Source organism: Lasiosphaeria miniovina (assembly GCF_030549165.1).
Source record: "Lasiosphaeria miniovina strain SMH2392-1A chromosome Unknown B0T26scaffold_2, whole genome shotgun sequence".
Taxonomy (NCBI): Eukaryota; Fungi; Ascomycota; class Sordariomycetes; order Sordariales; family Lasiosphaeriaceae; genus Lasiosphaeria; species Lasiosphaeria miniovina.
The window spans coordinates 5,587,241-5,611,625 of record NW_026848221.1 but is presented as its reverse complement, the minus strand read 5'-3'; the positions used below and the strand labels follow the sequence as shown (position 1 = coordinate 5,611,625).

At 54.9% G+C, this 24,385-nt stretch overlaps 4 protein-coding genes across 4 annotated transcripts; 2 read left to right on the top strand and 2 right to left on the bottom strand.

Moving 5' to 3' along the window:
• Window positions 1–1,763: 1,763 nt before the first annotated feature.
• On the bottom strand, window positions 1,764–2,461 carry B0T26DRAFT_697857 (uncharacterized protein). The gene has a single exon (XM_060441412.1). It carries the CDS (start codon window positions 2,398–2,400, stop codon window positions 2,164–2,166), a length of 237 nt encoding a protein of 78 aa, XP_060301264.1. The 5' UTR covers window positions 2,401–2,461; the 3' UTR covers window positions 1,764–2,163.
• Window positions 2,462–4,177: 1,716 nt separating this feature from the next.
• Window positions 4,178–4,709, top strand: B0T26DRAFT_637050 (uncharacterized protein; the record flags this gene model as incomplete). The annotated part of the gene is made up of 3 exons (XM_060436894.1): window positions 4,178–4,309; window positions 4,377–4,424; window positions 4,494–4,709. 3 exons carry the CDS (start codon window positions 4,178–4,180, stop codon window positions 4,707–4,709), a joined length of 396 nt encoding a protein of 131 aa, XP_060301263.1.
• A 1,039-nt stretch (window positions 4,710–5,748) lies between these two features.
• On the bottom strand, window positions 5,749–6,473 carry B0T26DRAFT_636176 (CST complex subunit Ten1; the record flags this gene model as incomplete). Its single annotated transcript, XM_060436800.1, has 2 exons — window positions 5,749–6,142; window positions 6,385–6,473. The coding sequence occupies 2 exons, from the start codon at window positions 6,471–6,473 to the stop codon at window positions 5,749–5,751; spliced, it is 483 nt and encodes a 160-aa protein (XP_060301262.1).
• A 666-nt stretch (window positions 6,474–7,139) lies between these two features.
• Window positions 7,140–8,290, top strand: B0T26DRAFT_170329 (Snf7-domain-containing protein). The gene is made up of 4 exons (XM_060433557.1): window positions 7,140–7,484; window positions 7,550–7,754; window positions 7,829–8,034; window positions 8,105–8,290. Exons 1-4 carry the CDS (start codon window positions 7,298–7,300, stop codon window positions 8,182–8,184), a joined length of 678 nt encoding a protein of 225 aa, XP_060301261.1. The 5' UTR covers window positions 7,140–7,297; the 3' UTR covers window positions 8,185–8,290.
• Window positions 8,291–24,385: the final 16,095 nt, after the last annotated feature.

The window sequence follows — 24,385 nt, the reverse complement described above, 5'->3', positions numbered from 1 at the left end:
AGCGTCAAGAACAGGTGAATCACGTGTCTGGGGCCATTCAGCCCCAAAAAACCAAGTCAAGCCAGCGTTCCAGAAATTGGAAGGCGCACACCTGCGTCAGGCTCCCGTTATTTGCATCAACATCACCGCTTTACAAGTCGCATGGCGCTGGGCATTTAATCCTACTTCGACTGAATGGAAACACCCAATGAACTGGACAATATTTCCAAGCAAGTGCCGAGCCGTTCAAATGGCAGATCAAAGACCGCAAATATAACGGCGTCTTACGCACAGACTTCACAGTCGGAAAAGTATTGTGCGCGCCCGCGGAAAAAGCCAACAGCGACCGCCATTCTCGAGCTTCCCAATGCGTCGCGACCACGACTGGAAACCATCAACCACGTCCTTAAGCCCCCTAAACGCACCAAAATTTATACAACTTTCTTCTTCGCATCACGAGCGTTCGCCCGCGAAAGCAATGAAAAAGAGGTGTGTTCGCATCGCCTGGAGGCAGTGTAATACCAGGGACACAGTGGAAGACCTCCATAGGCAAGCCCAGCGGGAGGTCGACCGAGAGACAAAAATTGGAATAATCAAGATTCTACTCCGTAGAGTAGTTTCAGAGATTAAACTGAAAAGAACAGATACTACACTTGATCTAAGCCAAAAGGCAAAGAGAGCTAAAGAAAAAAAAAGGAAAAAGAAGAATTCTAAAATTTGGGAGCGGAAGGATGCGTATATATAGGTTGTAGCTGGTCCGTGCACGACTCCTGGCTGCCCCGCTGACAAGACCTGCCGCTGTCAGACTCAGGACCCACTCCAAAATTCGCAGAGCGGAGTACGCCCAGCTGGCGTCCTGACAAGGACCAGCTGTTGCCTGCTGGTCTTTATTGTTGGACTATTTCCCCCTAGGGCTCAGGGGGTGAGCTGTTGAGACGACTTAGACTTCAAATTTCCTCTACTTATACGTTAGCTAGAAGAAGGGCAGAATAAGCCGGAACATGTCATACGGGCTGCACAATAAAAAAGACCAAAAGGAAGGGGATCTAGTCGGGTGGTTTCTGTTCGTTCTGGCTGCTTCTCGTACACACACGCCTCCAACAAGATCCAGACACCATCCTCAGCTTACTGACAACATAAATTTGTCTCCTAGCAAAATCTCGTACCGAGACTCTGCGTATAAACTGCAGTCCTATCTCCGAGAAAGAAAAAAGCTCGACGTTTCACTCTTCGTTCCTCTCCTTTGGAAATGGGGGTCTATGTACCTCGGGGTGTGTTGGCACTTGGCAACGTGAAACCCAAACCTAAACAGATACAGAAACACAAACAGAACCACAATATGCAGCACTGGGCGAGGAGAAATTCTGTGTCTCCATGTGGGATGGGCTGCAAGTTTTGTACTGTGCATGCATGTATCTGTTGGGTCCCGGGCGGATCTTTGCCCCGTTGCCCCATGTCTGGTGCTCCGGCGTCTTGGTGACATTAGTAAGGTCGGGAACAGTCCCACAAGACGGATAGCGAGGGGAAGCCATGCGATTATTACACCTCATATATGTTCGTGTGTGCGTGTCTGCATCGGCTGAATGTCTCTGTCTGGCTGTGAGATGAGGCGCGGCGAGACTGCTTGGTGACTGGTGTGTGCCCGGGATATGGCGTGGGAATATATTTGTCTTGTACCCAAAGACGGTGAGCTACTATCTCGCAACTCCTTCTTCGGTATGTGACGGGCTGGCTGTTAAAGAATGATTAACGTATCCGTACCTGTACACCAACATAGTGTAAATCGACAGGTAAGGACGTACTTCATAATACCCGAGCCTACTCTCCATCTACCCGCGATAATCCGAATAGAAACTACCTAGCCAGATAGCCAGACTGAGGCCTGTTTTAAATTTTAGACAAACGAGCAGGAGAAGAGTACAGAGACACATAGGCACATCACAGGTGATGACAACCAGAGAGCAAACTGCGGCCACAAGAAGACCCTCAAATGTCACATGCCCACTTGGTATTGGTATTAGGCGTCCGCAGCCCCGTGTTGATGTCTAATTCTAACCCAATTACCTAGCCTGCCGGCTCTACCTATCCCGGTATTCATTGTATGACAGTGGCCGATCACCACCGCCCGCTTTGCGCGACGATTGCTGATCCACATCCGTCGGGCGTCTGTCGGGTCTTGTTAACCTATGGCTGAGAGCCATCCCGTAGGACAGTGGCAAGGCTAATTGCACTCTTGTATCCTTCAGACATGGCAGGGCTGGCAGCGAGAATGAATAAAGGCCAGCTGCAAGAAAGTCTGCGATCCTTTTCTCGTCGACCAAGGCTCAAGCCACGTCGTGCTGTTTGCCCGACTTGTACGCCAAAAGGAAGTGCTCGAGATAAGACAAAAATGGAAAACAGCGGTGAAAGCAACCTTATCATTTAGAAGGAGTAGAACTCAACTTTCTCTGACAGCCGACCAAGACAGCCCCCCCCCCCCCCCAATGTCAGGCCGCCCTGAATCAGCGCTGCAAAATGTGTTGCCGGAAGTGCAGAGAGTTAGAAGGCTTCCGTCGAGTCCAAGACATAGATTTTGATCATAAAATATCTGAGCAGGATATGATACCAGTTATCTAATGGCCGCTCTAGAGCTGGGTGCGACCTTAGCCGGGTGTTACATATCGTATTGAGCTCGGACGCCGAGGTGGCTGAAAAAATGGCGCAGTTCACCGCCAGCGCGGTGAACTTGGACCAAAGCCTTCCCGGATGAGCCGTTTCTGGTTGCAGCAGTGAGAATGCTAGCACAACATCAGTTCTCTCTAGGCGGGCGTGAGGTGCGGGCTATAATGGCGCCGTGCTTGATATCGAGCCTTCTTTGCTATGGGGCGGAGAGAAATGTCGGTGTCCTGAAGTGTAAAGTAGAAGTACCCCAAAGTCCAGATAAAAATGGCACCCGAGCCGCATAGCCGCGAGACAAAATGCGGCGTGAGGCTCAAAAGGCCGCACATGCACGGACTGGGACTCACCGATGCGGCATCGTGCTCAAATATCCAGCATCTCCAATACACACAGGAAACGCCCTACTTGAACCACACGAATGAAACTCGACTTCTTGATTAACGCCCTGTCACGCAGCAAGGGACAAACTCAAAGCAGGGTAGGGGGCGAATTGCCATGTAGACTGATGGGAATTTTGAAAATGAGCTGGTAAACGGAAATCGAACCTTCATAGCCACTAACAAAACAGGGTGGCATAGATTTGTCCACAAACATGGAGGATCGACGGCAAGCCTCAAGCCGTCGGGGAGCGCTGGCACGAGTTAAGGGGAGATCTTAACTGGAGATGGAAGCGGTCGTTGCCCCTCATATACCACAAGGGCGTTGGCAGAGTTGCAGGGTTCTGGGCATGGGATCTAGTGCGGCAATCCACTTGACGACTAGTTGGGTCACAATGTCGTGCAGGATCACGGAAGACACGATTGCCATCCCCACCGCAGACCGCGGCATCTGGCCTCTTACCGAACAAATCTCGCCATAGATCGCTGCCTGCGCGACCGTGCCGAGATCAAGCCAGGGGCAGAATTAAGCCACGGCCCAGCTCCCGCAACGCAGTTCGCCGGGCTAGCTGATAGGGCTGCATAGGTTCCGCGTCACTGGACTCTTGAAAAATGAGTGCGGTGAGACGCGATAGCCAATAGCCGGCAACGTTTCGCGGTGCATTCTCGCATTGAGCTATTTCCCCAGGCAGAGCTCGGCTGGAAGGAAACTCGGTAGGAAACCGGTTTGTGTCCCGTGGACCAAGAGGGTGACGGGTCGGGGGGGGGGCATTTGGTGGCCCGATGTTGAGGGACAAGGCGAAAAAGTGAGGCGAACGGCGTCCCTTCGATGAACCGACCAGTGAGCGACGCCGGGCCTAACCACGGTGTCGAGCACCGCGATTGTGGCCGTCCTTGGGATATGCAGCAGCCATGTGCCTAAGTGGCTAGAACGGATATGGCGGTGTGGGCCAAAATGAGAGATAGGTACTCCGTGACTTGATACCAAAGCCTCCTCACTTGAAGGTAAACACACTTCAACTGGCCGACCCTAACCCGAGGGCCGAGCCCAGCGAGACATAAATAAGAGCAGCATTCCCGCGATCCCCAAGGACACAAGCTTACGGAGGGGCCACGACTTTGATCCACCTCTTGGGACTCGTCTCGACCGTACATTTTTCAACATGTCTTCCTCGTCGTCGTCGTCCATGAATAAATACTGGATCCCTCATCTCGACATTCACAAAAAGGTCATCACCCAAGAGCTCCAATACTATCTTGGGCCGCAAGCGACAGTGAGAGCTTACACTCGTGAGGTGCGAAAGCGCTATCCCCGTTCCTTCCAAGTCACGGCCTAGGCGTGGCTGACATGGACGACTGTAGGGAGAAGATGGCTTCTTGATCACGACCCCGGGGCCTTGCCTGTCAGATGTGAGAACCCCAGTTGCATTCCAGAGCTTGCGGCAGAGCGCAAGACTGACATGACATGGCGTCTCCCAGGAGCAAATCGACGACATATGCGTCAAGTCGAAGGAGATGTGGGAAAGACAGGCAGCAGCACGAGCATCTGGTAGCCCCGAAAAGCCCTTGAAGCGGCCGCTTCACAAACCGGTCGTGGTATCCACGGCAGGCGCAAGCGATTCGCCAAGAAGGAGGGGGGAGGACCGATGGCGCACCGACTCGAGAAGTCGACAAGGCGAGAGACGTCGAGCTTGAATACGATATCCAGGTAGGCAGACAATGGGCAGTCGGGAGAGATTGTTGGACAAGATTGAACCAGGTGTTTGGCACGGATAAAGAATTGGCGAGTTGGACTCGCATGCACACAGGAAGCGCATCATGCTGTGTCTAGCCACTCCGGCGTCGCGACCGACAGGGAAACCAGGCAAGACATGGCGGAGGACAAATAGGGAAGCAGAATGTTTAACATTAGTTGGGGGAAGGCGCATGAGCTATATCGGACCTGTGGTGGGCATAGCGGTTGTGAGGTTTGGACCAGCGACGTGGTGCCATCTGGCCCCAATGGACACCGCAGTTTTTCCTATCTTCGGCGGATAAGCGCATACGTACGTCGGATTCTGCAACAGAGAAGAGAGCTAGCCAGATTTTGGGCGGCCTCTTGTCCCAATTGGATTGCACATTTGCTCCCCGTGCATGCCATGCCCGGTGAGAGGGAGGGACGAAAGATGTCGTGAGCGAGCACCGTATTGTCGCCGCACACCAGTACGGAAAAGGCAATCGTGCAGGGGCTGGTAGATCTGATAACACCGGAGTGGTCAAGCCCATTTTCTCGGGACCTCTGCCACACCCAATCAAGGAGGCTCCAGCCAACAAGGGACAAAGGCCACTCAGCAGGCAGAGACAGAGGCAGCGCGACTATCTGGATAGCACGACGGATGTGGGCTTGGCGGATAGTCGAGAGATTATGCAGAAGCCGTCAGCGGCCAGATGGGGCCGTTCTCTCCGTCGCGACGAGGCCGAACCGTGTGGCAAGCTCAGTCCCCGTTACCGCCGTCTCACGACATATGCCGTAGCACTTGGACGGAGCCCTCGCCTGATGTTGCTGGCCTGTAAGAAAGCATGCGCTTGCAGACGGCTATCGGGTAGCGGAACGGAAGGGGACGATCCCCGGCTGTGCGTCGTGGTTTCGATAGATGGGTGGAAGCAGTCCTCTTACCCGTTAGGAGATTTCCTGACAAGCTTTTCTTTTTGCATGGTGTTGACTCAGCTGTGGCTGGCTGTGTTAAAAGCAGGGCTATCGCCCAGCAGCATGTAGGAGAGCATCAGAGGCCACGTCGCCACCACTGGGGCTGCTTTGCTCGCTCCCTAAGGCAGCCACGGATGAATTGTATCTCTGCACATCAAGGGGGCCGGCGGACCAGACAAGAAGAGCCTGGATTCGGATCATGGAGATATTCACATGGCCTCGATCTGAGCCTTTGCTGGCAGCTGTGGGAAGGGGAAGGGGGGCGACGGCGGTGATGTATCCGATCACATTCACCCACTCGCCGATGCGTGTTTGGTCTGATCCAAGACGCCCCAAGACGAGCCGTACATCGACCAAGGCGCGAACGGCGAGGCTGTCCTGCGGCTGCTGGTGCTGGTGCTCCAGAGCCAGTGTTGCAGAGTCTGTCGAGTACGAAGCCACACTGAAGCGAGCTGTCAGCCTGTTGTCCCGACATACGCAGTAATGGCCCGGGGAAGACGGGAAGGGAACCATGAGTCCATGACAGGTCAAACAAATTGTAGCTGGGCAATCGATCTCGCGCACTCGGAAATCTCAAGTATTGCGCCAAATTATTCCGACACCGGACTTTGACAATTTTGGACGCACGTAATAGGGAAAAACAGCAAAACAGGGGACTTGCGCCAGCACCGCAGGGAGGCTCACCATCCCAAGAATCGCACCTTGTCGCCCACCTCCCTCAACGGCAGATCCGATAGCAGACAGAGCTGAGACGGCGGGGGGGTATTGGACATGATGGGCAGGGCAGGGCAGGGTAGGCAGTGCGTGCTGTGCTGGTCGGTGCTGTGATGCATCACCACCTAGCAGCATTGGGGGAGCAGCGAGGGAGAGGCGCTCAAGGCTTAAATGGCTTGCATGAATTTCTGCGCGTGACCAGCTACTAGCTAGGATAGCTTATGTTAGGTTGGCAAGAGCCGTTCAGGAACGTAGGCGTTCTACGTCGCACCTGTCCCCCCAAAAGTTTACAGCTGTGCTGTGCATCTTGGTCTTCCAATTACACTGAAGACTCCAGACCAGCGATTAAGTAAGCAGCACCAAGCTGGACTCTCACCTAGGTCTAGCGGGTAAACTTCGGGCGGGCCCGGCAAAGGCTGTCAACCGACTGATTTGGCAGCTGACCAGACTTGGTTGGAAGCCTTGCATCATAACGCTTGACCCGACCGATAGGGATCCGACTTCAATCACGGCTGGAAACCTAAGCCTTGAGCTGGAAAGCTTCGTCACCCAAACTGCGAGGCGCATTCCTTATCGATATCTCCTACCATACCCTATAGATCATTTGGGACCACTTACGCGTTGCTGGTCGCTTAAGAGACTGCCTATTGTTGCTTGCGAAAGACTGCCTGGTCAAGTCGTTAGGTCGAAGCCCCGCCAAACCGAGCGAGGGGAGGCGTCATCGCTAACCCTGGTCACCTGGGCCCTCTGGCTCACCTCAACGCCAACCGAACCGTTCGTCGACACAACTTGACCCCGACCGCGATCTATCTCGACGACATCTCTAATTTCCCTCACCCGTTACTATCTCTTAACCCGTTTAAAGCGCAGTGGGAAAATCGCCATGTCAGCAGGCATCTGGGGCTGGTTTGGCGGTGGGGCTGGGCAGAAGCGGAAAGACAGCCCCAAGAATGCCATCCTCGACCTGCGGACCCAGCTGGAGATGCTCCAGAAGCGCGAGAACCATCTCCAGCGCCAGATAGAGGAACAGGACGGCATAGCACGGAAGAATGTGACCACAAACAAGAATGGTAGGCTTATCTCCGTTCCCGGAGCTCGCTGGCGCACACGTGCTGATTTGCTGTTGCCACGATAGCTGCTAAGGCCGCCCTACGACGCAAGAAGCTCCACGAGCACTCCCTTGACCAGACACTTGGTCAAATCGGAACCCTCGAGCAGCAGATAAACGCGATCGAATCGGCCAACATCAACCGAGAGACACTTGCGGCGATGGAGAGGGCCGGGGAGGCCATGAAACAGATACACGGGAAACTGACGCCGGAGAAGGTTGACGAAGCAATGTATGCACCCATAAATGACATTCCGTCCTCCGAGCAGGTCGAAGCAAGCTGCAGTGGGCTGACAGCGTCTACAGGGCCAAACTATCCGAGCAGAATGGGCTTAGCGAGGAGATTGCCGAGGCCATGGTTAGCATCAATCTCGGAAACGCAGTCGACGAGGAGGATCTGGAGGCCGATTTCGAGGTTCTCCTGCAGGAGCAGTTGGACGAGAAGATGCTCAAGACAGGCACCGTCCCCCAGGATGCCGTACAGCGCTTACCCACTGTGGCAACCGGGGAAAGTAAGTTATCTTTGAACCCACCCCCCTCTAATCGCCCGCCGTCCACCGTGCTAATGTCCGTCCTTAATAGTCAAAGGAAAGGCCCCCGCTGTCGCCGAGGACGACGAGGAAGAGGAGCTCAGAAAACTCCAGGCTGAGATGGCCATGTAAGCTTAAGAGGCTAGGGGGGTCCGCACCATCTTTCGTACATGGGGAGTGGAGTCGGGGGAGAGTGCCAGAAATATGATGTTTTACTACCTAGTACGTCCTTGCACAGGAGTGTGTCTGCTTTTTTCTTGCTTTTTTCCGGCTATGGTAAATTGCGTCTAGGATACAAGGCAGAGATCACACGTTGAGGGATTGCTCCCAAACTCGCGTCAACAATGACCTTGACAGAGCTCATTTTGTTTTCCATCGTGGTTCGGACTCTTGGGGGCGGCGGCGCGGGCGTTTCGAGGGTCATCATCACGAACGGCTTTGATATGTCAATTTATGATACGAGACGGAGGCTGAAAGCTTTGAACACGAACGCCGCACATATGGTCAGTGCTAGCCTAGCCCTCAATCCGGCCCCTCGCTGTCAGCTGCTGCTGCTGCTCTTCCGTGATGCTCCGTCCCGACCTCCCGGATCCTTGGCATTATGACAATAGGGGAATAGCGTAGAAAAGCGTTTGCAGCAAGTAGTTGGGCAGTCCGCGGGCAGTTCGTAGACAGACGCACGTGTGCGCAAGCTAGTTAAGGAGTAGCAAAGTGGAATGAAGAAAGAGACGTAGAGATGCAGAGATGCAGAGATGGACAAAGTGCACATCGGTATCCAGCACCCGGGAAACGTAAAAGTAGCTACCTAGCACCTACAGGATGCACACATTGTTGTTTGTACACCGCTGGTTCTGATTTCCTTTTCTGATCAAATTTCGGCGACGGCCCCGGAAGCGAAATCAGGGGTCCATCGGCCTGTGGAGTTGCGAATGTTGACTTTTTGTTGAAAAGCCTCGGAAGTCGGAAGGGAGGATAATTTAAGGTAGATAGGTAATGAGACACGAAGAAGGCAGAAATCCTAGACTACGGAGTACAATAAGGATTAACTTGTGATGATCAGGGACTGCGTCCTGCTTCAGTTATACCGAGGAACTATGGGAGGCTCTTCAAGCGGTCGGTAGCTGAACCAAGGAACAACGATGAAACAAAACCAAACTGTCAAAGTAGGGTAATTCATGGATGGATGGTGGCATGGGAAAAGGTTGCCGGGTTTGACCCAAGCAAAGATGGGAGGCGGGTATTGAGACTTGGCGTCGGTTGTGGTTTTGGGTGGCGTGAGGCTAGCAAGCCGTTGTACTAGGTACTTGAAGCGTATCGTCAATTCTCTCAACAAGACCTTTCCATTTATTCCTGGGTCTGGATGCGCCATTCACTTCTCTAATTAATGCATTGGCTTAATGGCTTATCTTTCTGGGATACCGATGTCTATTCTAAGAACTGCTCTATATGCAAAGAAGCCGGATGGGCGTCAAAGGCCTCTTGCTGCAAACCTTCCTTTTTTTTCTTTTTCGTGATTTTCTCTTGAAAGAAAACAATCATGGCTCTCCCTCCGTCTTCACCTTCCATCTTCACTGGCGAGGTTGGTGACAAGGGTCTAGCGGTCGGCGGCACTTCTTCAAGAATCCTTGCTTTCGGCGAATGGACTAACTCCAACGTTCCTCGATGGACTGTTAACAGGGGACTTCGGGCCTAGGCCATTTTGCTAGCGAAGATCATAGGCGGTCAGGAAATTTTCGGGTTCCATCACTAACAGAACTACTTCGTCGACAACTGCTCGACATGATTTGGCAGTCCGATAATTCGCTCATGATGCAATGTTACAGGCTCATTGCCGAGAGCCATTGGTCTTTTGGCAAACAACGGGCGCATCGCGGAGCGGTAGTGATGAGCATTGAAAAATTTCGTCTGGTCGTTTTCGTGGCCGACCACCTCACTCACACACACTTCCACGCTGCGGTGCACTGTACATTATTGCTGCCCCACGTAATGTGCGGGACCCGATTTTGCTGGCTGGGGTCCATTGAGCCACTAGAGTATGGCTTGACGGGGGCCACACTGCAGGGATCTCCGCAAGCGACAAGCCGTAAGTCGACCACGTAGCACGCGCCAGCTTTGCACCATTTCTGCACCAATCTGCACGCTGGCTGAGGTCAGGGCGGGTATTCCCATCTTCTCCAGATTGCCAATCCTTGTCACAGTACCTGAGCTGGCACTCAGGCGCGCGGCCGTCAGGCTCGTCAGGCTTGTTACTGTACAGCGAGGCCCCTCCCGATCCAGGAACCAGTCGGGATGCCTCTCTGAGAAGAGGCAGAAGCTCAATGAAGGGGGAAAATGAGGTGGACTGTCGACGGGCAGGGTCCAAAATGGGGCTCCATTCGTCCCACACCTACCCGAGCGACCTTACCGTTGTGGTGTATGAAGAAGGCCAGGGGTTCGATGGGGGCCCAATGTCGTCCCAATTCCGATTCTTCCTAGCCAATGGCTTTTGCGAGGCTCACGGGAGCCCATGGGCGGCACGGGAAGCTTCTTGCTGGGGAAGCACGGTCAGCAACAAAGCGGCCCAGATGCATTTTGATATCGCTCGCCCAGATCGTCGACTCAAAGGGCCAAAGAGCTATGCAGGAAAAGCTCCCTTGCAACACCGGCCCAAACAGCCAGCAAGAGGACGGATCCGTGTTTGTGGGTGGCGGGTAGCATGTGGGAGGAGCAAGCTGCTCATATATCTCGAATCAGCAGACGTCGGGTGCTGGTAACGTGGTGTGTCTGATCTGCGGATGGCTGACTGGCCTTGGCAAGAAACTCTTCGAAAAGTGCGCAGTGCTGTGCTCTGTCTGCACTCTGCAGTGTTGCTCAATGCTCGTCGGTCCAATGTCCAGTGTCCAATGTCCATTGTCCAATGTAATCTGCCTCGGGCTCCAGCACAGCAATGAGACCCCGGCCTGCTAGCGTGATTGAGTTGTCTCTGACGAGTGACGATTGACGACTCGCGAGTCGCCGGCCTGGTTGGGCCGCTATTCGCCCATGCCATGCCATTCCCGTCTCGGCGGCATCGTTGCCTTTTTGGTGTCTCGATTCTGATAGCTCTGCCTTGTTCCCGATCTGGAAAGCACCAATGCCCTCCAGGGCCCATTCCAGGCATCCCCCCCGCCGTCTGATTGATGGCCTAGCTGTCCAACCCCATTGCGACGTGGCGCCACTCCAGCGCCCTGGGCCAATGCCGTCGTCGTGGACGCGGTCACTTGAGCGAAAAAAGGCCGGCTGCATTGAGTCCGATTTTCCTTCCGTGGGGTAACGGGTCTGGATCTAGTCTAGGGTCGATGGGGGTAGTTGTAAATTTTTTTATGGCTGGGGGTGTGATAGCTTGCGTCGAAGGGGTTCCTTCCTCGCCAAGACCTAGAGCTCTTGCAAGCTTGCAAGCCCGGGCTTGCACTTGCCCTTTTCTCCAGGGACACCCCTCTTCCAGCAATCAAAACTTCTTCCATGCCCATCCCATCAGTGATTGAGTGATTCCCAGCCCAGAGCTAGGAAACAGCAGTTTGCATTTGCCCACTACCAGCACGTCGGGACGTGGAATCAGAATCTTTACTCAGCTCTCCCCCTCTCGCACCCCCCTGGAGCGAGAGACCGAGCCGAATCTCGTTTTACTGCCCTGTTTATTTGCTCTCTTGCTCTCTTGCTCTTTTGCTTGTACCAAGTTTTCTTGCATGTGTCGTGGACGAAGAAACGAAGAGTGCGAGTCGGATATACCCAGGATATCTAAGCAACATCGCGGCCAACCACAGGCCGGACGTGTCACCCGACGCCTGCATACACGCAAACAAGCCCGCCACACACTCTCCCGTCTCCCGCGCACGCACACGCACACCACCTGCGCACATTAATACCGCTAGCACTATACTTCTCTATACGTGCCCGATCTCGCCTTCGAGCCGAGCAGCCCAAGTCCCCACCCCTTCCTCTTGGGTATCTAAGACGTCAACTTGCAGCAGTCGGCCGAGCAAGTCCTAGGTCAACTACCGCTCTGCATGGAGGATAATAAGAGCGCCCCTCAGGTCCTCTCCGTCGAGATCTCCTCAGACAAGGCACATGTTGAGGTCCCACAAGTATGAACAATCCTCCAGAGGTCGATCTCTGTCCCACCCGGGCAGGCCTTCATTGGTCCCAGGTCCCGATTCAGTTTGCCGACTATAGTTCTCTCCAGGTAGCCAATTACTCCAATGTCCAGTATTTACAGCCCTCGGACTCGGAAGCCGACGACGAGGATGTCGATCTAGACGATGACGGTAAGTGCTTGTGCGATTGGGCGCCGCGTAAGGCCTACGCTGAATAGTAATTGTGTTAATATATGACCTAGATGAGGAGGCCGACATCCCGGAAGATGGGCCTCAAGAAGGTGAGCCGGTGGCCGGAGAGGCCAGTAAGGCTGCCGAATCTGCCGAGTCCGCCAGCGAGCAGGCGGGTAAGAAGCCAGAGGTGGATGTAAGGCCCGCGCCGAAAGTACTGGAAGCACCGGTGGCAGCAGAGGCGGCAGGACCAGCATCACCCCAATCTCCACCAACCAAGGCCAAAAAGTCAAAGAAGGCCGCAAAGAAAGCTGGAAAGGCTGCGAAGTCAGATAAGGCCACCGCCCCGGAGCCGGAAGCGGAGCCGGAAGCCAAGGAAGAGCCCGAGGCCGAAGAGCCTGCGTCTCCTAAGAAGAAGGAGAAGAAGGCCAAGACCAAGAAGGAGAAAGAGAAGGAGAAGAAGGCCGCCAAAGCAAAGAAGGAGAAGACACCTAAATCACCATCCAAGGCTGACCCATCGTCTGACAAGTCTCAACTTACCTCTTCGACGGCAAAGACCGACGAGGCTGAGGCTCCCGCGCCTCATGCCTCTGAATCTACCCCTGCTGCCGAGGATGTTAAGTCGGAGGACGCCGCTGCGTCAGCGCCTGTGTCTGAGACGGTTCTATCTGTCGAAGCTGATGCGCCTGCTGTTGATGGTGTTGTGAAGGAGGAGGCTGCTCCAGCGGCTGCTGCAGAAATTGAAGAGACTACAGTTCCGGCTACGGAACCAGAAGCTGATGAGCCGATTGTGACTACTACGTTGGAGGAGCCTGCACCAACAACTGAAGAACCGACTTCCACAACCAGCGAGCCTGCTCAGTCTACCGATGCGCCTGCAGCTTCAACTGAAGAGCCCGAGCCAGCAGTTGAAGAGTCAACCCCATCAGTCAAGGAAGACAAGCCTGTTGCCGAAACCGCAGCTCCAGCCGAAGACTCTGTTCCAGTTGCCGAAGAACTAGCATCTGAAATCAAGGAGTCCGCTCCCGTAGCCAAAGACATCACTCCTGAAGTGAACGACGCCGCTCCTACGGTTGAAGAGTCTGCTCCTGTGGTTCTTGAAGAGCCTGTTCCTTCAGCTGAAGAGTCTACTTCTGTTGACCAAGACTCCGCTCCTGCAGTCGAAGAGACTGCCACCACAGTGAAAGATGATGCTCCTGCTGTCGAGGAGCCGGCATCGACAGTCAAGGAGTCTACCCCAGAAGCATCGACAACAGTCGAAGAGGGCGTAACGGCAACAAAAGACAACCCCGTCCCCGCAGCTGAAGATTCTACGGCAATAGCTGAAGATGCTTCAGCTGTGGTTGAGCTTCAGCTTTCCACGGAGAATCAGGAGCCGGCAGCCCCGACCCCCGAGATCGAGTCTGAGGCCGTGGGGCCAGACGCCGCAGCTCCAGCTCCTGTTGAGGACCTGAAGGAGGCCGAGGTTAAAGAGGAGCCCTCATCGACCGAGGACGAGACCAAAGTCGAAGAGGAAGAAACGCCTGTACCCACTGTCGCGGCTGCGGCAGTGGCGGCAGTGGCAGCCGTGGTAGCAACCGCGACTGATGCCAAGGAGGAGATTGAAGCCAAGGCTCCCACAGACGTCTCCCAGGTTGAAACTGATGCCCCTGCTGTTGTTTCTCCAGCTCTCGGCAGTGAGGACAAGGTAGAGGCCGAAGTCCAGGCCGAGACACCTGCAGAAGCCGCACCTCAGCCTGCTACATCTGAGGTTAATGTCGAAGCTGCTGTACCAGAAGCTGCTGCACCAGAAACTGCCCCGGCAGTAGTTGAGGCCAAGTCCGAAGCTGCGGCCGCAACACCAGCGGAGGCTGCTGCCGAGCGTGCTACTGTTCCGGAGACGGTGCCTGAGGCTGAGACTCTTGTAATAGAGGCTGTTGCAGAGTCCACAGAGAAGCCCTTGATCGCTGTTACCGCAGAAACCGCTCTTTCTTTCCCGGCCACTGAGCTGGAAGAAGCCAAGACTGATGCTACACCAGCGTCACAAGTAGATATTTCCGACTCAAAAGATGTAGTGGAGGCGTCTGTAGAGACTCCTGCACCGGCCGCGATAGAGGAGTCAGCAGAAGCCGAGCCGGCGAGTGTCTCCGAGCCAGTTGTTGAGGAGGCATCAACCCAGAAGCTTGCAGCCTTAGAACAAGCTCCAGTCGAAGCCCCCAGCACTGAAGCGGTCACCCCGGCGGCAGTTGAAGCTGGCGAACCAAAGGAGGCTGAAAGCGCCGCTGCTCCAGAACTCGAGTCTGCCCCGGAAGTCAAAGAGGCACCTTCTAGCGAGGAGACCATCGAGGAAGTCACTGCGCCCGCTGAAAATACCGCTCCGGCGGCTGTGTCTGCCGTTGAGGACGTCCCGGGTGTGGCCGCAAAAGATGCCCCTACCCTCAAGAAAGTCTCCGAAGTTGACACAGCTCCAGCAACCGAAGATGCGCAAGAGGAGACTCGAGTAACTGAAGAGGCGCCCCTGGAAGAAGAGCAATCTAAAGTGGAGGAATCTTCTGAAACAGAAATTCCCGAGCATAGCGCAGAGCCGGAGGCTGAACCAGTGGCTTCAGAGACACAAGTTACAGAATCTCACCCCGGAGCCGAGGAGACAGCCACGCCAAAGGAGGTTATCGAAGGCGAGTCAAAGCCCGATGGTGTCTTTTCGCCAAGTGAAGACCAGGTTGTGGCCGAGGAGAAGCCGGCGACAGATGACGTGGCTCCTATCGAATCCGAAGGTCCGAGCGAGCCAGAACAGCGAACTCCAGTGGAAGAGTCGAGCGCGGTAGAGCTTCAGCCGACTTTGGAGGAGGCTCCCGAGCCTGTGTCGGAATTAGTCGTCGAGAAAGTTGCTCCCGAGCCTGAGGCTGCCGATGTTGCAGCAGTTGTCATTGAAACATCGGTCGTTCTAGAGGTCCACGATAAGCAGGAACAGGCCGGCGAGATCAAGGATGAGTCATCTATTGTTGCTGCCGAGACCCCTGAGGTTCTGAAGGGCCAGGCCACCAATGAGACGCCTATCGAAAACTCCGAAGAGGCTTCTAAAGCGTCTGTTCCCACTGCAGAACTGGAGTCTGCCCCCCCACTTGTCGAAGGCGTCGCCAGCGTCGAGTCCACCGCGGAGGTGACTTCAACCGAGCTTGATGCCTCGATAGCTGAGGATTCTGCCGCGGAGACAGTTGCAGCAGCTGAGTCAGTGACTGCCGTCGAAATCGCCAATGTAGAGAAGCCGGCTGAGGCCGAACCTGCCAGCGAAAGCCCCGCTTTGGCCGAAGAGATTACGGCGGATAATAGCGCTCTAAAGGTAACACACTCTCCGTCCAAAAAGTGCAAGAAGGTTCACTTTGCTGACACCGTGGAGGTTATCGCTGAGCCCCTCACTCGCGATGTTGGAGAACCCGAGGAGGATGACATTGCCTCTGAATCTGAGACTGTGCCAGAACCAGTTGCGTCAGAACAGGTGGCCGAGACGGTAATTGCTGTTTCGGAGAGCGAACCGGAACCAACTGTTCTGTCTGAGTCTGAAGCGGCACCGGTCGAAGAAACCTCAACCTCCGTAGAGGAGGCTCTGCCGAAACAGACTCAGGACACTGCTGAAGACGATTCAGCCAAGACTTCTGGCAGACTCGTATCTGAGGAGACTGTTGTGGAGATTGAAAAGCCCAATATCGAGGTTGAAGACAGCACTCCGAGTGCTGCAGCTGAAGTCCCAGTCGAGGCTCCGGCAGAGGTCGCAGCAAACGATATCGTCGAGCAGGATCAAGATGCTACCGTGACAGAGCCTGGCACTGAAGACGATGTTAAAGCGGCAGAGGCAACTGTCGAGTCCGCTAACGAGACTGTTGTCCCTGCCTCTAAAGCATCTATTGATGCATCAGCTCTTGAGGTCGCACCGGAAGCCGACACAGAGGAACCCGCCAATGAAACTTCTGAAAAGGTTCCCGAGGCAAAGACAGCACCAGCAGCCATTGGGACGGCGGCTCAGCCCGAAGAGATCGATGCCCTGGAGGAAACCCCAGAAGTGGTTGCTCATGAGCCTCTTCCGGCTGGGCAAATGGCAACAGAAGTTTCGGATGATGCCGCCGCACCGGAGTTAGTTGCGGAGTCTGTCTCTGAGCCCGCTGTCTCCGAGCCCGTTGTCATCGAGCCCGCTGTCGTCGAGCCCGCTGTTGTCGACCCCGCTGTCGTTGAAACGGCAGTCACTGAAACGGCAGTCGCTGAAACGGCAGTCGCTGAACCGGCTGTCAAAACTGTAGCCGAACCTGCTCCGGAAGCAACTATTGAGGCGGCTGCAGAGGCCCCGGCAGCCAAGGAGCCCGCGGCTGAGGCTACCGAGCCCGAAGCCAAGGATAAGCCTGTGGAGGAATTAGTTCCAGCCGAATCCGATGTCGCTGGCCAAGAGCTAACACAAACCTCTGTCGAAGAAGCTGCAGATCTACCAGCGGTACCTGCTGTAGAAGCGACGGTTGACGAGACCTCGGAGTCACAAGTCGAGGCCAGCCTGGCTGAGGATTCTCTCGCTCTACTGGCAGTGAAGAAGGCTTTAGTCGGCCCCGCCGAGTCCCACGAGGAGCCTGCCTCGACGCCAGCCCCTGCAACCGAGGAGACCGAAGATGCAGCTGTCGTAGACAGATCCGTTGTCGCTGAAGTGGCTTGCGAGGCTGAAGAGAAGCCGGCTTCTCCGGCTGAAGAAAATACCGAAGCAGCACCAGTCATCGTCGATTCCAACAAAGTTCCTCAGGACGCAACAAAGGCCGACGGCACAGTCCAAGCACCAATTGCAGAAGAACAGCAAGCAACAAAGGAGATCTCGCCAGCGGAAGCGGATGAGAGCAAGGATACGGTTGGGCCAATTCCCGGTGAAGAGAAGGCGGCCGAGAAAGAAGCTGTAACAGGTGAGGAACACCCAGCGTTGCTTGATACCCCCGGAGAAGCGAAGGAGAAGGTGGAGACGTCAGAATGCATTTCAACCCCAACGGACCTGGACCTACTGGATACGAGTGCTACGACTACTACGATATTAATGACGGAGACGGCCCCCGTTGGCGAACGAGCCGTGGAGCATAATGATACCCCCAATACACTTAATAGTAATACGAAAAAAGACGGCGAGGAGCAGCAGGACCTAGCAGAGGTCGCAGTTGAAGAGACGACCATCTTCAATATCTCGGACGACAATACCGAGGCACAAGACACGTCAAAGAGTGAGGAAGCCCCGATAGCACCGCTCATAAGCAAAGCCGAACCAGAACAAGAAATCCCAGCTGAGCAAATCTCGCTGGCCGGGACCACCTCAGACGACATTATCAGCCAGGAAGCGATAGCCTCTATCGACGAGCAGTTGGTGGCTCTGGAGTCGGCCCCTGACCAGGACGATCGGGTTCAAGAACAGTTGTCTGTTCTCAAGCCTGAAGATCCTGCGGCCGAGGTAGATCCTCCGGCTAAGGGTCTGCTCTCTCAGGAGATGGAGGCCGACAAGCATATCGACCTGGCAGAATCTGCCGAGGCCACAGCTCCTGCAGAAGATCTTCACCCAGCCGAAGAAGCAGTCGAAGCCAATGACAGGTTGCTGGACGGCGCGCATGGGACTGACACTGCAGATCCCACAATATCACAAGGCGCCACAGAAACTGTCGTCGCTGATGACCCTGTCAGCGAGCCCACTGCGACTTTTGAGGCTACTGGGACTGTTGAAGGCTTGCCCCCAGTCGAGACTGAAGAGGCACCCGGTGCTATTTTAGAGCCCGAATTTGTGGAAGCTACTGCTACTACCGATGTGGTTGCCGCTGTCGCAGAGTCTATCAACGATGACGAGCACACCGTGCCCACCGGCATTGAAGAAGCTCCTACTTCTCAGGAGCCTGTCGTTGCTGAATCTACAGCTGTCAATGAACCTGCCGAGGAGCCTACAGTTTCAGAGAAATCTACGGTCGTGAAGGAATCCGCCGTGAAAGAACCTGCGGCTGTTGAGGAACACGTCACCGTCGAGGAATCTACAGTTATAGAAGAGCCCATCGTCACTGAAGAATCTGCAGCCGTTGAGGAGCCCGCCAGAGCTGCGGATCCCACCGTGGTTGACGAGCTAGCACCCATCGAGGAATCGATTGCTACCAAAGCGCCCGTTGCTATTGAGGAGCTTGGTGTTGTTGAAGAGCTAGTAGCTGCCGAGGAGCCTACTGCTATCGAGCCCACTGCTGTTAAGCCCACTGCTGTCGAGACGACTGTTATCGAGCCCACTGCTATCGAGCCCATTGCTGTCAAGCCCACTGCTACTAAGCCAACTACTCTCGAGTCGGCTGCTGTCGAGCCTATTGCTATAGAGGAGCCCGCCGCTGTTGAGGAGCCGACTGCTGTTGAGGAGCCTACTACAATCGAGCCCACTATTGTCGAGCCCGCTACTATCGAGAAGACCACTGCTGTCGAGGAGATAGTCGAGGAGCCCAGTGCTGTCGAGGAGCCCGCTTCTATTGAGGAGTCCGCCACTATCGAGCAGCCGACTGCCGTCGACCCCACGGCTGTCGAGTCAATTGCTCTCGAGGAGCTAGCAGCCATCGAGGAGCTAGAACCCGTCGAGGAGCCCGCTTCTATTGAGGAGCCAGTAGTCGTCGAGGAACTAGCTGCTGTCGAGAAGTCAGAAGCCGTCGAAGAACCGGCTGCTATTGAGGAGCCCGCTTTTGTCGATGAGCCAACTTCTATTGAGCCAGCATCCGTTGAGGAACCAGCAGTTGAGGAACCAGTTGGTCTCGAAGAGTCCGCTGCCGTGGAGGAACCCGCTGCTATTGAGCCCACTACTGTCGAGCAGCCCGTTGCAATCAAGGAGTTGGTAGTCGTCGAGGAGCCCGTTTCTATTGAGGAGACCGCTACTATCGAGCCTGCTACTGCTGTCGAGCCGACTGCTATCGAGGAGCCCGCTGCCATCGAGGAGCACACTGCTGTTGTCGAGGAGCCAGCAGCCGACACAAAATTCGCAGCAACGGAACCCGCCACTGTTGAAGAGCCCATCGCTGTTAAATGGCTAGCAGCTGCAGAGGAACCTGAAGCTATTGATGCACAACCCACTGCAGCACCCGCCTCCGAAACCAAGACTCACTCCGAACTTGGTCAAGAGCAGCCGATTGATGAGACGACGTCACTAGATGTCAACACTAGAGAGTCGTCTTTGATTGTCGATCAAACTGTGCCTGTGAACACCGACGGGATCGTTAACGAGCCTAAACCTGAGGTTACAGCACCATTGGTCATTTCAGTGGCACACGATTCCCCTGACATAAGCAAAGCTGCTGACGGGGAACAACACCTCGAGACTGATGCTGAGAAAGACGGAGAGCTTATTGAAAAACGCACTGCAGAACCAGATAGTGCTATTGCCTTTGAGGAGCCAACAGATTCACAAGCTACGGAAAACCAAGACACTAAAACAGAGGAACAACTAGCTCCAGCCGAATCTCAGACCAGCAGCCTCCAGGTGGAGAAACCCCCGGCTTCCATTGATGCTGAGGACATTTCCCAAGCAACTGGTCCTGGCAGTGATGAATCTTTGGCGACAGGCCGCGCCCATTTCAAGAATCCCGCTGTAAAGGTAGCAGATTCCAGTGTTGGCGACGGAGACACAGCTATCGTCGAAGAATCTTCACCCGTTGTCCTTGAAAATATCTCTCACGACCAAGCAAGCGATGCTACTGCAGATGCCCCTAAGATCGCTGCGGCAGATTCGGAGTCCGATCTAGTAAGAGAGAGATCCCTCGACGAAATCTGTGAGCAAACAGACCAGCCGACTACCGTCCCAGACATCCAGGCAGTCGAACCAGCGGTCGAGACAGTGGAAGACGCTCCTCCAAATGAAGCTGCAGAGGAAAGCGTGTTCGACCACTCAAGCTCGGAAAATGTCCCAGCTGCTGAAGAGAGTGTTGCTATCCAAAGCTTGGAACCAGTTGCAGCACACGAGACTCAGGATCTAGCCCCTGCTGACGAGCAAACTTCTGCCGTGGTAAAAGGGTTGCCCGAGAGGCCAAGTACCGTGACTCTGGCGGCTCTCGAAGGTCCCGGTTCAGAATCCATCACTGAGCCAGAACTTCCTGCTATTGAGCCAGTCTCACAGTCAACTGTGCCCGTAACTGTTCCAGAGGATGCGTCTTCAAAGCCTGATAATGATCCCGAAGTTTCTCCCGAGCAAGTGATCTCCGAACCAGCCGAGGTTTCAGTTGCCTCCGCGGAGTCGGTTTTGGAGTCGGCGTCTGATCCGGTAATTGAGCCCACAGTTGCTATTGAAGAGTCAGTCTTTGAACCAGACCCCGAACCAGCAGATGTGCCAGTGGCTTCTCAAGAGCCAGTTTCCGAGTCGGCAACTGAGACCGCAGCTGCTGTTTCCGAGCCAACAGAGGTATCTGTAGCTACCACTGGAGAGCTAATTTCCGAGCCTGCCGTTGAAGCCGCAGCTGCTTTTGATGAGCCAGTCTCCGAGTTAGGCGTGCCTATATTTGCCCCTGAAGAGCCCTCTTCAAAGCCTACCATTGAATCCGCAGTCGCTGTTGAGGAGGCAGCCTCTGAACCAGCCTCAGAGCCAACAGAAGTACTAGCGGCTCCCACTCAAGAGCATGGGCATGTTTCTGAACCAACAGAGGAGCCAGTATCCCGCGCTTCAGAGCCTATCGTTGAATCTGTAGTTGCTGTTGAGGAACCAGACTCTAGCCAAACCTCAGAGCCAACAGAGGTGCCCGTGACTAAGACTGAAGAGCCGGTTTCTGAACCGATCTCAGAGCCTGTTCCAGAGCCTGCAATCGAACCCACAGTTGCCGTCGAGGAGCCAGCCCCTGAGCCATCTTCCGAACCAGCAGAGGTGCCAGTGGCCCCCACTAGTGATTCGGGTTCAGAGCCAGCGATCGAGCCCGCGGCTCTCGTGGAAGAAGTGTCTGCAGTTAAAGACATTTCTCCAGAACCCGCTACCGAGGCAACTGCTATTGAAGAGCCAATTGCTGAGCAACTTGTCACCGAGCCAGCTGCAGTTGTAGAGGAACCTGTCCCTGAGGCAATGCCTCAACTTGAACCATCTCCGGCTGTTGCAGAGCCGCAGGTTTCGATTGAAGAACCAGTTTCCGAGTCAACTCCTGAGGCAGACATTGAGACTGTTGTTAAGGAAACTGCCGTTGTCGAAGATTCAACAGCTGAGCCGATCGAAGAGGATGCTGTAGAGGTTTCTGAGGTGGCTCCTACCATTGAAGGGTCGGGAATAGCTACCGAAGACCCTGCTACCGATTCCCTCTCTAAAGCCGTCAACTCTCCTGCCGCTCTCGAAGAGTCGGAAGTTATTGTTGAGCCAATTTCTGTTGACGAGTCACTCGCCGATAATTCCACTGAGCAAGTGATTGCTCTTGAGGAGTCGGCTACCGAAGAGCATGCTCCTGTAGACCAGATTGACACTGTCCATGAGACTGTCCTCGAAAAGTCCATCAGTAATGAGCAAGTTCTCGGGGAGAGCCCTTTGGACGAACCGCCGGCAACAGCACTCGATGACCCGGTTACTGAGATTCCTTCCGTCGTTGACGATGTCGAGCATTTCGGAGGCGAAGCTGACCTGCGCAACAGTGAGGAATCGTCTGAGTCACTGGGTGCCAAAGCTGAGGTTGAGCAAAACCCGCCGACTGAAGCCCACCCCGTTGTCGAATCGCTTGAGACCGTAGCCGATTCCAAGATCCTTCCCCTCGAAACCACCGCCCATAACATCGAGTCGTCTTCGCAGCCACCCCAGGCGGAGGTGATACCAGCTGCGCTTGACAACGATAGTATCGAATCGGTAAATGTGTCGCATATCGTCGGAGGCTCTGCCCTAGCCATTGGAGGCTTGGCCCTCGCAGCTGCAACAATTCGAAAATGTGCGACAGAAGAGCCAGACCACGCTTCTGAAGACCCGATTGCTCTGCACGAACCTACTTTTGAGGAGAAACACAAGAGCCCAGAGACTATAGACGAAGCCGCTTCTGGTGTTATCCCAGCAAAAGAAACAACCGACGACGCTGGTGAGTCAGTGATTGTCGAACCGACAATTTCCAAAGTCGAAACCCCCGAACCCATCGACCCTGCGCTTTCTCCCGAAACAACGCTCGCCAAAGACCTTGTTGAGACTCAAGTGACGCCTACAGTCGGCGTGGTTGATGCCGACCTTCCTCAGGCTGCAGCGCAAGAAACCTCAGTAGACGAACTCTCGGCCGATTCATCTTCGGAAGATTATGTCCTGGTTGAGTCGGAGCCTCTTTCGGCCCCAGAGCCAGCGCTGCCAGAAACCGCATTGGCCGACGAGCCGGTCCTTGTTGATGAATCAACTGTTTCCCTCGAGCCCAGCCAATCTCCCAAGGAGCCATCCGGTGAGGAAGACAAACTCGCTCCTGAAGATGCTCACATTCAGGAATCCGCTGAAGAAGATCGCGTTTTGGCAGAGGAGCCGTTGTTCAATTTTACCTCTCGTCTTAAAGCGGCGGGGCCCTCTAGCAAAGAACCAGCTAGAGGAGAGGAGCCACAAGAAGCAATCCTGAGCGATGGGCAGGGAGACCTGGCTGAGAGCGAGGTCCTCGTCGAAGCGCCTGCTAAGGAAGGCCCTGTCGCGGACCATATCGAAGAAGTTAACGCTGTCGATAAACCGTCGGATATGGTGGTTCTCGGCAAGTCACTCGAATCAGTCTCCGAGGTTGATACAGCCGGGCCTATCGAGGAAAGGGCTGAGCAGTCTTCCGAGGCTGCAATTGTCACTCCCGAAGCGGAACCAGAAACCACCGCCATCAGCGATACGCTAGCAGACGTCTCAGCTGTGCCAGAACTAGCACCAGAGGATGATACAAAGAGAGGCCCTCTTGTTGGCGAGACTCTAGACACTGAGCTACCCAGCACAGAGCCCGAGTCTCTGCTAGAAGCACAGCCTGACACGAAGCACAGCCTGCCCGAGGAAGCGCTTGCCCCAGCGGTAGAGTCACTCCCGGTGGTCGAGGAGCTGGTGGCTGAGGCCTCAAGCCTTGACACGACCGCTCCAGAGATTTCTGCACCCGAGGAACCCGTAGCTGAGGTGCCCAATGAGGTTGAAGAAAGCACTGTTGGTGATGAAGAAAAGACAATTGGCCTGGCTAGACGGCACCGTGCTGCAGTCCCTGTTGATAGCGAGGTCCCGTCGCCTCTTGTCGCTCCCGCTCTTGACAAAGTCTCAGCCCAGAAGGATAGCTCCCTTGGCGAGATTGTCGCGGAACCAACCCCTTCGCTGCCCGTTGAAGAGTTTGGTAGCAGAGACATCGCTGTCGAGGCGCCCACTCCTGAGGAGAAGGACCTTGAACAACTAGCCTCTAGGGAGTTATCTCAAGCTAGAGACATGGGCGAGTCACACGGAAAGGACATCGCTATTGCCGCGGGCGTTGCAGGCGTTCTAGGTATGGCCGCTGTCGCGACGGTTGCGCACACACAGCTGTCGTCAGACAAGAAGCCCGACATCGCCAACACCGTCGAGGCCCTTGAGGAGTACGCTACCAAGTATTCGGTTCCCGAACCTGTGGGGACGGAGACTGCATCTACGTCATCCCTTCCCATATTGAAGGTCTCTCGACGCGTCGCAGACAAGCGATCCATCTCACCTGAGCCAGCGCCACTCTCCGAATCCTTCCACGTAGTGGAGAGGGAACCACCAGCTGGAGAAGAAGCTGCGAGCATGAAAAAAGAAAAAGAAGCTTCTTTCCAGGATGGTGAGGATTCCGTTATCCGGTCTGTGGCTCGCGAAGGAACGACTGACGACTCTACCCCTGTGCCAAGGCTATCTTCACCCTCCCAACTTAGCATCCCGGGGGGACTCAGTACTGATTTCCGTGTTGCCACACCTGCTCTCATTCTCCCTGACCTTGACGATCCTGTGGCTAAGCAGCTAAGCCGCGTCCGCAGCCTGCGCCGGCAGCGAAGGAACACCATCAGGCAGGCAGAGGAGATGGTCGCCGCGGCCGTGGTAATATATGCCACGGCCGAAGTTTTAAGCCCGCCCGGAAGTCCGAAACTCGCCAGTTCAAATGCCG